Genomic DNA, 12,891 nt, shown 5'->3' with positions numbered 1-12,891 from the left:
GCCACAGCTCCTGCCTGGAACACATTCCTAGAGTTTCTTGTCATGCAGAAGAGACTACGGGCAAATGCGGTTGCATCACTGAGCCTCACTCTGCTTTGCAGCCAGGATGTGGCTTCAGCTGCCAACCCAGATCAGGAACTCCAAAAGTTTTTAAACAGGCCTTAGGTTCCCTAGACTTAACATAGTCACAATCTGTAATCCAAATTAAGACAATGGCATGAACAGTCTCCATAAAAAGGTGTTAGTATCAAATCTTATGAATTTAAAATAAAGATACATACAGCTGATATCTGATATAATATTAACATTGTAATATGAATATTAGTAGCTTGAGCAGGAATCCCTGACAAACCTAAAATCATTATACAAGCCATGTACTGGAAGCTATTAAACTAGAGAGCATTAATTTTAGTGGAAATCACAAAAAGAAGTCATAAAAAGTGTCAAGGGAGAAACCTTCAGCCAGGAGAAACCACCAGCCATGTCAACGATAGCAATAAAACTCTGGATTTTGCCTAAAGATTTCTCTACAACAATTTGCTCTGTATCAAGATGCATGTTCTGATCTAGGTACAACACTTACCAATGACCAAAATGTTTCAGACAAGTCTTCCAATCCCTTGTTTCTGTGCTACAAGAGTTTTTGGTCTACTTAGAGATGGAAAGTCAAGCTATAAATTATCTTAACAACGGCACAGAAAACTGGAGCCCTGAATAAACAGGAAATATCTGGGAATTCACAGCAAATTCTGACCAAATGAAGGTAGAATACTCACAGTCTCGGACAGAGTTTGTTCCACCAAGTTTTGCTTTGACCATGCCTCGATGACCTCACAGCTCTTAAATAGAAAACGGAACATGCCACCAGAGTGAGGCAGCATGTACAAGGAATGATCCGGTGGGAAGTAAACAGCAGAAAATAGCAGAGGGGGCAAAAAATAATTTTAGTTTCTGAACATAAAACATAAAAAAGTTGCTTTTAGAAATCTTTTTTATTTATGAGAATAAATAGAGAATTACATAGTCATATTGGTTGAGGATCAGAGAGACAAACCTAGACTAAGCCACAACACTTGTGGTGTTGAGGAAATAATGTTGCAACAGTCAGTGGCATTTAGGAAATCTGTCCAAGCATTTAGAAGGTCTTTTCCAAAATTGCAATGGTATTTTGAGCATCAAAAAGAAAAATAAGAAAGCATGCGGGTTCTGATAACCATCCTGCCAAGGGAATTTACTGGCAAATCCTGCATTACCTGTGTAAGGTAATGGTAGCAGGAATTTATCCTGTATCTCTTGTAGGCATATACAGGAAAACAAACTTCGTGGCTATCACAAAACCAGCAGAGTCTGTGTGAACGTGGTTCTTAAAACATTAGATAAGAAAACACCAGTTAGGTAAGGGGCTTGAATGATGATGCTCCAGAAGACCATTGCAGAGTGGTCTTCCAAGTGATCTTCCCAGGTGGGAGCACATCTGCAAAAAACCTTATTTAAGACCTCAAGATATATTCTCCCAGGACACCAGCATGCCCCATGCCCCTGGTTCATGTCCCTCAGGCTGGTTCAGGCTGCCAGGCCATGTCTCAGTGGGAGCAGCATTTGCCAGCCAGTGACCATTGTGTCTCACACTGGCCCCATTGGCCCCAGACATGCCAGGGACCATGGAGGTGGCACAGGCATTCCTCAAAACAAATCTCTACCAAGACCAGAACCCATGGCTCGGGAGGAGGGTTTTGCATTAACCATCACTATGGTCAAGATGTCGCCCACATGGTAAAACAAATCCCAGTTCCTCTTTGCCATTGTCCAAACAAACATATTAGGTCAAAGAGGGACAGTTGCTGAGACAACAATTACAAAAATAGCATGACATTATGTTTGCTGCATGGCTCAAACCTGCCACTGCCTCCAGGCTCCCAGGGTTCCTGAAGAGGAAGCCAGGGTATTTCCTCAAGAGGGGATTAGTAAGACCCTACCTCACAGGATCTACAGAGGCATCGTTTTGGGGTGATGAGTAATGCTGGAGGGATGGAGCAACTGCTGCCACTCACCTGTCCCATCCCTGCTGCAGGTCTGCAGGGCCCTTCTCTCCAGCTGCATGTGGTGGTTTGTTCCTCTCAGTACGGACTATACAAAAACCACAGGCAGGACCAGAAGTTTGGACTCTGAAACCACCATCTGGGCAAAAGAAGAGGCAGAGGGTTGTGTGGAGGGGCTTGGACATGTTCTTTTTATGTAAGGTTTATTCTTTTTATGTAAGGTTTTTCTGTAGTGGTTTTTCAGTCTTGTTGATCCAAGTTTTCTCAACACTATGGCAGATGGTCAGACTGATTTGGTAGCAGACCAGAAAGAGCTAAGCAGGCTGTAGTAATGTTTTAGTGAGGGTACACTCAGATCCAAATGTAATTTGTATCTGAGTAATTTTCTGGTGAGGTTACACTTAGATCCAGATTAGATCCAGATGTTTTTGATGCACATACATATTTTAAATGGGGAAAAAGAGGAATTTCACTCTAACTAGATAGGCTTTGTTTGGCATTGGGGGACAATGCCTTTCTTCTCTTAATTTCAGGACTTTGTCTGCACTTGACTCTCCATTGGTTTCCTAGGAACATCATATTCCAAGGCAGCCACGAGAAATTACTCTCAGATGGCTTGGGTTGAAGATAACTGTGGGATACTGGGTCCTGCATATGCTCTTTATGGGGAAAGGGCCTAATTTATTCTTTGTGCATGTTCTGAATTAGTAAAGAGAGACTGTCTAGGCCACATCCCCTGCTACTAGTAACTTCTGTTAATTCTAGGCCAGGACTACTTTACCCCCAAGAAAACCCCCCACTGTCAGTGTGTCTTGCTACGTGTGCATATAAAGGAAGGCAAGATATGCCAGGGCTGTGAGGACAAGCATTTACCTCCTTTGCCTGTACTGCTTTCCAGACAAGTAAAAACAAGCCCTGAAAGAGCAGTAGGATAGGGGTTGGTGGGTTTTTTTCTACAAACTGTTTATAGATATTAAAGCGAAGCAGGACTGTGCACTGGGCCATGTGTGTGCACAGCAGAAGCAAGCAGGCTGAAGTATGACCAGTGGACAGGCCCCACAGCAGGTGCCACAAATTCTCATGAGCAATTCTTATGCAATGGAGACTTTCTTAGGAGTAACTTCTTGGCAGCAGTACCAGTCTAAGCAGTCACACATCCTATTCCTCCCACCCCATGCTGCACCCTAACAAACATCTGTGCACTGAATCAAATCAAGCCCTGAGCACAAGGGACTTGGGGACTGCGCTGAGCATGAGGTACCAGCAGCAGCCCCTTCCTGGGAGCAGCGAGGTGACAGTGCTACAAAGACAGGAATGAAAGTCCCCCCCACTGGGCACTGCAGAGCATTAAAACTAAACCTGTAAACTGCTGGGTCAGGAAGAAATCAGGCAAAGCCAGCACGGCAGTGCAAATGACAGGCTGCCTCCAAAGATCTCAAAGGGAAGCCGTCTGGAATTTCTGCAACAGTCAGTGAGGAGGTTATTGTGCAAGAGAAATCACTGCGTGAGCCCTCTGAGCAAATCCCATATTCTGATACGTGTTTTAGATATAGCAGAAAGACTATACAAGCAAAATTACATTATTCCTTAAAGCCCACAAATTTCATGAGATACCCCAAAAAGGGCTATTTGTTCACTATGGGATTTCCCTAGATAAATACTGTATACAGGTACTGAGTGACTTCCATGCTGAAAGCTCAGAGACCAAAAATGTCAGCCATGCCAAGGTCAGAGCAATACCATTATCAAAGACACAACACTTGTGGCAGGCTGTTTCCCCATAGCCATCTGCACTAACCAGGAAAGCTTGGTTTACTGTTAGATCTTCACAAGAAAAAGAAAAATAGTGCAATCTTGGGAGGAGGCACATCCATGTGAAAATCTAGCCTAAGTGGCAATGAGAATCTCCCTAAGAAGTAATTTTGGGTGTTCTGAAAACATATGGTGGTTATCAGAACATATTAACATGACACAGATGTACATTCTTAAATAAAACAATAGGTTTCCTGCCTAGAGCACTTTGGCTTATAAACTAAGCTACAGACAGGCCAAAGATACAGAAGGAAAGTGACAAGACTCATCAACTAAAGGTGCAGAATCCAAATTAATCAGTGCCCCCTTGGCTGAGCCCAAGATTAAGCAAAAAAATCCCAAGACTCTGAGATACCAGAGCCATAGAACACAGATCAGCTGCCTATATTTTGGGTGAGAATGGCTTTGTCCAGTGCTCTTGGAGGATCATCATTTGCTCCTGCCTTAGTTTAAAGGTTTAAAGTTTAGAAGTTTAAAAGTTTAAAGGTGAGGAAACTTTTTCCCTCTTACAGCTATATTCAGAAAGATGGGGTAACAGGATGGTTTTCTCTAGCTTTGCTAGAGAGCCTCTGGGAAGGGAGAAGTTCCCACAGCAGCATGTTCCTACCTGTCGCGCATCTTCACCAGGAAGCACAGAGTGAGTAGGAGAGGGAAACCAGCATTGTCCCCCGCCGCCTGCAAAGTCACCTGGGGCTGGAGGCGCGGCCAGAAGGGGGTTAGCCGGTCCTGCCACAGCCCGCTGAAGCTGAGCTAAACGCAACCAGCTGCACACCGGGGTAGCCGAGCGGCCGGCACACCTTTCCCTGAGGCAGAGGCAGTGCTTCCCTAAGGCACTTCAACAGGTCTAGAGGGAGGAGCGGAGTAGAGAGGCCTCGCGTTCCCATTTCCAAAGACTCCCCCTTGGCTCCCGGGACCGCAGCCACCTGTGCGCGCCGCCGGACAGGGGGCGGGCGTCGGGGCCGGGAGGGGCCGGCCTGGGCGCCCCGAGCGCCGGGTCCCTCCTCTATCAGTGCCTGCGGGTAGGACGGGGAGAGGCTTCAAGAGCCCGGTGCGACGGCGGCCGCCGCGACTTAAGCCAGCCGAGGCAGTAATCCGACAAGTTTCCGCCGCGCCAGAGTACAGCAGTAGGAGGGAGCCGAGCCGAGCCGAGCCCGGCAGAGGGGGCGGCCGCGCCGGCAGGTGCCGGGTTGGGGCGATACAGCGTGTCCCGGCGGGTGCCGGCGTAGCGCGGAGCATGGACAAGCTCAACAAGCTGACTGTGCCGGCCGGGGAGAAGCTCAGGTAGGGTCCTGACAACCTTGGTCTCTTCCATGAGTAGTGAGCTGGGGCTTGGAGCTGGGTGGGGGGCCGGGGGGTGACGGGGAACCTTGTTCTACACCAGGGGTAGGGGGAATAGGGAGGCTCAGAGGTACGAGGAAGTTGGTAGAAGTCTTAGAGTGAAACGGAGTTACTTCTGGTCGCTAGGGTGGTATAGGGAAGCGTGGAAGGTAAATACAGGTCTGGAGCCATTAATCGGACACGGCTTTCAAAGCAAACTCCGTGTCTGCTTCATCTGCAGGGAAAAGGGGAATATTTTTAAAGTGTCTGTCTTCAAAGCTATGAGAAGATAGTATTTGGCTAAGATGTATGAGCCTCGTGCAAATTAGAAAAATTTAATTAATTGCTTGATGGTTTAATCAGAGTGGCCTGTGAAGATGGATTTTGCAGTTAAGTTGCATAGTATTTTCTAATCTTCGAAAGACCTGGTGGAATAGAGGGAACTGGAAAACGGGAAATGTTCCTAAGTGAAGCAGAACAATGTTAAATACAGGGTTTGAGAGGAAAAAAGCAGAAGCTGACCATTACTGAGGTATTTTTAGTGTGACTTGATTGGTGTGCTGCTGGAGTTGGCACCTCAAGGCTCTTTCATCGTGGTGATATTTTTTTGTGAATAGTTAAAATAAGCCCTGTTTCAGACTGAAGCAGCATCCAGACTTCTTCCGCTGGAAAATAAGAATGAAATACTGAAGAAAAAAATTTCCTAAAAAACCCTCCTACTTAAGTGCTTGACACAAATTTATAAGCCATTCTGAAGTCTCTCCCTCTCCGCAGAAGCCTTCATGCAAATCAGAATAATCCCTTGTAAAGCTATTTCTGATGGAATGGCATTTTGTGATATCTACTCTTTCCATTCTGTTGAAATACTAGCAGGGAATGGGGGGGTGGGGGATACCTGAAGAGCAGCAATGACCCTCATATCATATTCCTTAGCCAGGAACACCTAATAAAATCCTAGCAGACTGCATCCTACAGCCCATAAAAGAACTCTGTGGAAGGCTCAATGGACAGGGGGAAGAACACAGTGAATTTCCTTACCGTCTGCAGTTTACCACCTTAAATAGTCTAAAAATATCTAAAATAATGTTCAGGGCTGGTCTGAACTGTCTATCTCAAGATAATAAGCTGAGTGATATGGTGGAAAGTTTGATGCTACCTAGACAATTACTGGTGCATAAAGAAATAAAACACTTTCTGCTGTGATAAAATTGTAGCTGCATCTTCTGTGCCTTTGCAAATTATTAAAGCAGGATTACTTTCAAGTGTACAGAAGATGATCTACATGTGAGGGTTATAATAGCCCAAAACTTGCGAACCGATTCAGAAGCCCTAAACCAGAAAGGCAGCCATCACACCCCTGCTGCATCTTTACACTGGCTGACACTCTTCATCTTGTCTGATTTTAATACTGTTGTAAAATGAGGAAGAGGTAGCTCTGCTTTTTTCTATTACCTTGAAATATTAAAAGGTACTTTTTCTCTCTTCCTCAAGGCCAATTCACCCTAGTTGTGCAAGGAACGTATGAGCACGCATATCTTAAATGTGACTGTTCTCACTACACATGGTGGAAATGCACGTATGCCTCTATTTGAGCATGTCGAAACGTCTCCTTAGACAGAAACCTGGGTGTTTGGCTACACAATCTTATTACAGCATCGGGCTTTAAGAAACTTAATGGAGAACTGTCTGTGAGTACATATTCATAGCATACATTTAGGAGAGACGTGCAAATACAGGAAGAAATCAGCATAACATGGTGGCAGCCTTTTCTTCTTCTTTGAAACAGCTGAATACCCCTTTGTGCGACATGACTTGTTGACAGTGCAGTTGACTTCCTAATGTAGCCTCGTGTCTGCATGGAAGATACATAAATGGTTCACAGTTTGTCCTGAATGTCATACAAACGAAATGGCTTCATTAAAAACCTACCTTCATCCATATGCTAAGATAGAATCATAGAATCATAGAATAGTTAGGGTTGGAAAGGACCTCAAGATCATCTAGTTCCAACCCCCCTGTCATGGGCAGGGACACCTCACACTAAACCATCCCACACAAGGCTTCATCCAATGCCAAGAAATATTCCTACCAATTGATGTAATTATAGTTCACTTTTTTTCTAAAGACAGCTTTCTTAAAATTTCCGCTTTATAGTGGCAAAAAATTAAAGTAGCATAGCTCTTGAGTCAGTGTCTGAGCTTAGAGCTTTTGATTTTTTTTAAGTGTAGACCTGAAAAGCTACATATTATGTGGTTTTGCTGCACTCATCTGTCCTCCATGGTTATATTTGAGCCTACCAGATCTAGCTTTTTGTTGCATTAGCAAGTCTTATGTCAGATCTGAATTCTTAACATACTCTGTTTGTTATTGCAACAATAAGAACTGTTCAGTGTTTTTATGCGCCCCTTTAGCTACCATGTTGTGGTATGGATATTTACTGCTGTTAAGTCACTCAATTAACTTTAACATCAGTTAGATAGGAATGTTGGAACTTCTTGGAATTCTAGTATTATTTTTATATAGTGTTTGTTATAAGGTATGCACAGTATTATAAAAGTTTTCCTCAGAGTACATTGTGTGTTCTAATTGCTTCCATACAGTCAGGAAAAAATTAATTCCAAAGGTTGCTTATTTATCATAAGAAATTAATTTGTGATGCATGCAAGTAATTCAGTATTTTGAATGGTTTTCTGAAGTGTGGAGTGAATACATGAGGAATAGCCATGCTGCCATGGCAGGCTCTCATGTGCCTTGATTTCAGCAAAAACAGGAAGTTAGCAACTAAAAAGAATCAGCATTAAATGTTTGCAGTTTTGCTTCTTGGACTATGAGCCTATAATTCCTGGTCTTGAAATAATTTCTAGCTACTATATACTACTGTATTACAGCATCTCATTTCAAAGGCATCATTACCATCACCACTACTGTGATGGGCAAACCATGGCATGAAGCAGAAGTCTACCACACATTTTCACTTGCCCAAGGTCATGCAGCCAACAACTTCCACATTGCAGACAGACATGCTCAAGAGGACAGTTTAATGTTCATTTCAGATGGCTTCATTAATTTGCTGTAGGTCTTCCTTCTCTCTCCCTTCACCCCCAAAATAACCTAGACCATTAAAACCACTGTTTCCAACCTTAACTCCCAAATAAAAAGCAAGTGGGGGAAAAAAGCAACAGACTTTTTTTGCTCAGGTTGGACAAGTGTGACAGTTTATTTGCAGTATTTTGTTTTAACATCCCTTGCTAAATAGGAGGATTAAGTCCTAATTCTATTAAAATCAAGAGGAGTTTCTTCAAGGCCTGAACACCTGTTAGTTGTCCATCAAATCTGAAGATAGTTATGGTCTTCACTAATTTTCTGCTGACAGAGGGCTTGACTATAACTGCTAGGTCTTTACCAGATTTTCTGGTACCATTTCCTCTTGAAAGTGTATCAGCAGAAAATGAATTCATTAGGGAATCAAATTATATTTAACTGTAAATTGACATCTTCTATGTATAGGATGTTTTAGCATAGGTAATGTTTAATTTAGAGAAAATGAATGGGGAATAACTGAGCATTAGTTTTGCACTGCGAGAAAATTCACAGCATTATATTAGTATTACAGTAGTTTCACTAATCCCTATTAATTGTAGCAAGGAAACAGAAACTGAATCTTTTTTCAAGTCAGATTTTAACATCATTTATTGTTACCAAGGGACTTGAACAAGACAAAAGAACAAAAATAAACTCAAGCAGGAAAGAAACTGGTGTTTCAAAGTAAGCTAGAGAATGCTCCCTATGACACAACTGGGCACCAAAGTCCACATCCAACTTTAACATCTTTTCCCCTTTTTAGTTATATAGACTTCAGAGGAAAGGCTAATCAAATGCCCAGTTACTTGAACACTGCTCAATAGCCTAAAGACCCAAATCAGAACTATTCCACATACAAAATTTTTCCAGACCAACCCCTTCTAGTTGTTATCTCTTCTTCACAAGTCATGGCCCCCTTAATTCTGCTCTTCTACCTGCTCTGTTCTCTTTCTAGCAAAAGTCTAATCTGCCTCCACAGGACATAACAGCCATGAGGGTCTTCTGGGATAGCACCCACCACTACCTCCAGCAGCCTTCTGTCTCAGCTGCCAGTTTCTCCAGTCAACTTTCCACTGTGCAGTAACTGTTTGTTGCAACAGCAGCTTTTGCGGCTACATTTTAGCCCAACAAAATGTAGACTGAATGTAAGGTCACATGAAATCAGTGCCAATGGCATGCAGCCTTTAAATTTGGCTTTCACAGGCATGGAGGGAAACGAGGCCACCAGCTATGTTTGCCATGCTGGTGAGTAAAAATGAAAGTTCTTTCTGTAGGATTGTTAGGTGTAGTTTGCCATAAAAAGCATGGGATTTTGATTAAATTATAAAGCTGTATAATTTCTATTTCCTTTAGCTTTCTGTCAGCTTAAACAGTTCATTAATCTCACCTCTGGACTTTGGAATGGAATGAGATACGAAATGCAAACTTCCCCAAATACCACTGTAAAACCCCCTTTCACCCCCAGTGTGACATCTCTAGCCAACTCCTCCGGTTGTTTCTCTCTGAACTTGCTTCAGCATAGCATAGCCTCCACCCCATCAATATTTGTTCTCCTTTTTTCCTTTCTCTCTGCACAAGCATTTCATTCTAACAATCCTTTTCAAATTTCTTTCTTTTTCTTGCTTATCATCCTTCTTTCCAGCTATGTCATCCTGCCTCAACCAATGTCCAAGCTGCCCTAGGAAAAAAAAAGAGAAGGGAAAAAAAAAAACCAAACACAAACCCACTAGCTTTTTTTTTTTGTTGGCTTTTTTAACCTAAATTGCCAATGCTGCCTATATAAAAATGTATTTAAGTGTGACTGTGATCCATGTTTTAAATGAAAATATGGCCATGTAGACAAAATACTGAAGTCTAATATTGAAACTGTGGTGAAAATCCCTGGTTTAATCTCTGCGTGTTGGTAGTATAAGAGTATAGTCTGATCAAAGATAAGCTACACTTATGCAAGACTTACAGTTTCATTCTACTTGTGCTAGTAAAATTGTTCAGTCACTGGCATAGTTTATTCCACCAGCCCCTTATATGCACACTCTTCCAAATAAAATTGGGTCTTCTAATGACATTGTAGCTTTGTCAAAATAACTATCTACAGTAGGAACATTTGCCAATTATATAATCTCCAATAACATCATTCTAGGCCTGTGACCGTCAGTTTTACAGCAAAGGATAGTAATATAGAGTGGATCTAAAGACTTGCCTTTTTTTTTTTTTTTTTAATTAAGGGAAATAATAAATGATCCATAGCTAAGCAAATAAACCAATAAATTAATATTCTTGGCCATGGAAGACAAAATTTTCCAAACTGGAAATGTCCATAATTCCAAACTGGACATAACCTTTTTTCACCATTAGTTTAAAACTATACCCCATACAGCTGTGCAGAGTGCTAGATATTGAATCATAATATGACACTGCAGGTACCCAGTGATATGCTGATACCAGAACAAAATAGGTTTGTATTTTACAGAATCAGTCAAAACCTGCACACATATTGCACACTACATTATAATGTGATAGATGTTTTTCTTTTGGAAGGCAAATGTGACAATCATAAAATGTTGCAAAAAAGCCCTTCACACTGTTACGGCTTTTGTCAGCTGTAACAGTGTTGGAAGGCAAAATTACATTATCGAGAGGGAGGAAAAAGTGTTCTCACATTGGCAGAAATTGCTATAAATACCTCTTTACTTGAAAATAAGGATTGTTTTTAGTGGCTTACTTTGGAAAATTCCTGTTATTTGATTATCTCTGTGAGCTGTCTGATAGTCTTTGGAAGCAAAGCTTATGAAAGTCAACAGTTGAAAAAATTAATCAAGAGTAATGTAATCAAGTTTTAGTTCTGCTTTTGGTGAATTTAGTTTTGCTAAACTGTTTATCCTGATCAAAAATCCTGACTAACCATCTTCACATTTGTGACAGGCCATACAAGGTAGAAGTGGAACATTTTTAAATGTCCTAAGAATTCCATTGGTTTTGCTTTTTTTTCTTCAATGATGAGTGACATCTCAAGTTTCAACACTGCTGGCAGTTCCAGCATTGTGACCAAACCTAGAGGAAAATATTTCAATTTTCTGCAGAACAGAAACTGAAAAAATGACAGCTTTTAGAGTTTAGATCATTTTTACTTACCATTCACAATGTAACTGAAAATTTTGACATTTAAAAAGTTTGAATGTTTCCTTTTAGTTTGTTGGACCAGTGTAGTTCAGGATTCAGCCGTGCTTCTCCATTGTAACGCATTGCTGTATGCGCACTGCAGTAAGGAAAATCTGTGACCTGCTCTCTTTGATGTATTTAATGGAAATGCATCTTCAGATGGCTAAATTGCCTATTGCAGATGATTTATATATCCCTGATCATTAGAAAAGAAAGAACACATCTGTTGGTATTTTTTTTCTCATGTTTTATGTGGTTTTAAAAATGATTGCTGCATCAGAGGACTGAGTTTAGTTTATATAACATCTTCTATAGCCTAAGTACCCTAAAGCATGTTACAAGATGATAGATAAGCAAATATTTCTTTTAAAAAGCAAATATCACTGGTTTTATGTGCTCAGCAGTCAAAAGAATTGGAAAACTGATGGAAAACAGTGGCTGAAAGTGACAGTATTTGCTCATTTCGCTGTAGGGAACCATCTTAGATTTTTGGTAGACTGTAAAAGGACTTTACATACCGTGTAAATAAGTTTGGATTGTGACAGCTATAGCAAACGACTTGAGGGGTAAAAAGCTTGGAAATTCTCTTAGAATCTTTATCCTAATCTGTTAGTATATATATTTTGGACAAGTTAATTTTCCAGATGTAACCAGACCAGATGTGCAATGCTACAGGTTTATGACCTCAATATAAGTTATATACTACACAGTAAATACTTCAGAATGAATTAAAATAATGCATCCTGAGGCAATAATATGAAAAACATGAGTATATATTTTTCAAGCCTAATGCAAGGGCAACTAGGTGAAGTAGGCTATTCATACAAGAGGCTACACTATGTGGCTAAATGATTCTTAAAATATAAACGCTATAGGCATCTCTGCAAGAAGCACATAGTAAGCTAAGTGTCACTGGAACTGTAGTTACGTGGTTAATTTAACTTATGATAAGTCTGAGCTGCTTCCGAAAGAGTAGGTCCCTTTCTTCCACCCTCCCAATGCCCTGCTCACCATGCCACCTATCTCCACCCTCACCCTGGCTCACCCTGGTTCCCATGATCACATGATGAGGCTGGATCCAATCCTGCTGCAATCTACATTGGCAAAAGAAAAAAGAAGTTAGTTTCCCAGCTGGAAGTTTCATGATTCATCATATCTGGGTAAGCACAGAGGGCAGAAAAGACCAGAATTTCCCCTTTCAATTACAGACCATGTGGGGCACCATTAAAGTGACTGTATAACCCTAGGGACTAAAATACTTCTCCAAAGTTCAGACAAAATTTGATAGACTTCAGTACAAAAATTAAAAAAACCCTACACAAACAAGCACACACATCCATTAAGAGCCTCTATTAGATCCCTGCCAACATCACCCCACACCTATGGTGGATACAATGCTTCTGTAAGCCTGAGCAAAAACACTTTCAGCCCAGTTACAGCAGTGTTTGTTGGTCTTCATCAGATGTGCACTCCTATCATTTCG

At 41.4% G+C, this 12,891-nt stretch overlaps 2 protein-coding genes across 10 annotated transcripts in view; one reads left to right on the top strand and one right to left on the bottom strand.

The window, feature by feature from the left end:
* DNTT (DNA nucleotidylexotransferase) overlaps positions 1 to 4,875 on the bottom strand; it is a 194,919-nt gene extending 190,044 nt beyond the window's left edge. Inside the window, exons 1-2 of one of the 2 annotated variants that reach the window (XM_065671972.1) lie at positions 4,459 to 4,875; positions 2,052 to 2,178 (exon numbers count right to left, since the gene is read on the bottom strand). The gene's annotated coding sequence lies outside the window, so the exon portion shown is untranslated. The remainder of the gene's footprint in view (positions 1 to 2,051; positions 2,179 to 4,458) is intronic. The other variant, XM_065671975.1, reaches the window with a different exon arrangement.
* The window catches only part of BLNK (B cell linker), a 99,049-nt gene that overhangs the window by 47,561 nt on the left and 38,597 nt on the right, over positions 1 to 12,891 (top strand). The window contains exons 1-2 of one of the 8 annotated variants that reach the window (XM_065671965.1): positions 4,588 to 5,132; positions 9,229 to 9,494. The exons of 4 other annotated variants lie outside the window; for them this stretch is intronic. Coding sequence is in view for 3 of the 4 variants with exons in the window: in XM_065671961.1 (XP_065528033.1) it covers positions 5,086 to 5,132 (47 nt within the window). In the remaining variant the exon portion in view is untranslated. Of the gene's footprint in view, positions 1 to 4,587; positions 5,133 to 6,668; positions 6,857 to 9,228; positions 9,495 to 12,891 lie in introns of those variants that run through there. 3 more of the 8 variants (XM_065671961.1, XM_065671964.1, XM_065671963.1) reach the window with 3 other exon arrangements.

This window comes from Lathamus discolor, chromosome 3 (genome assembly GCF_037157495.1).
Source record: "Lathamus discolor isolate bLatDis1 chromosome 3, bLatDis1.hap1, whole genome shotgun sequence".
NCBI classification, from domain to species: Eukaryota; Metazoa; Chordata; class Aves; order Psittaciformes; family Psittacidae; genus Lathamus; species Lathamus discolor.
Note: the sequence above shows the minus strand (reverse complement) of the source record. Positions and strands in the feature narration are given on the sequence as shown.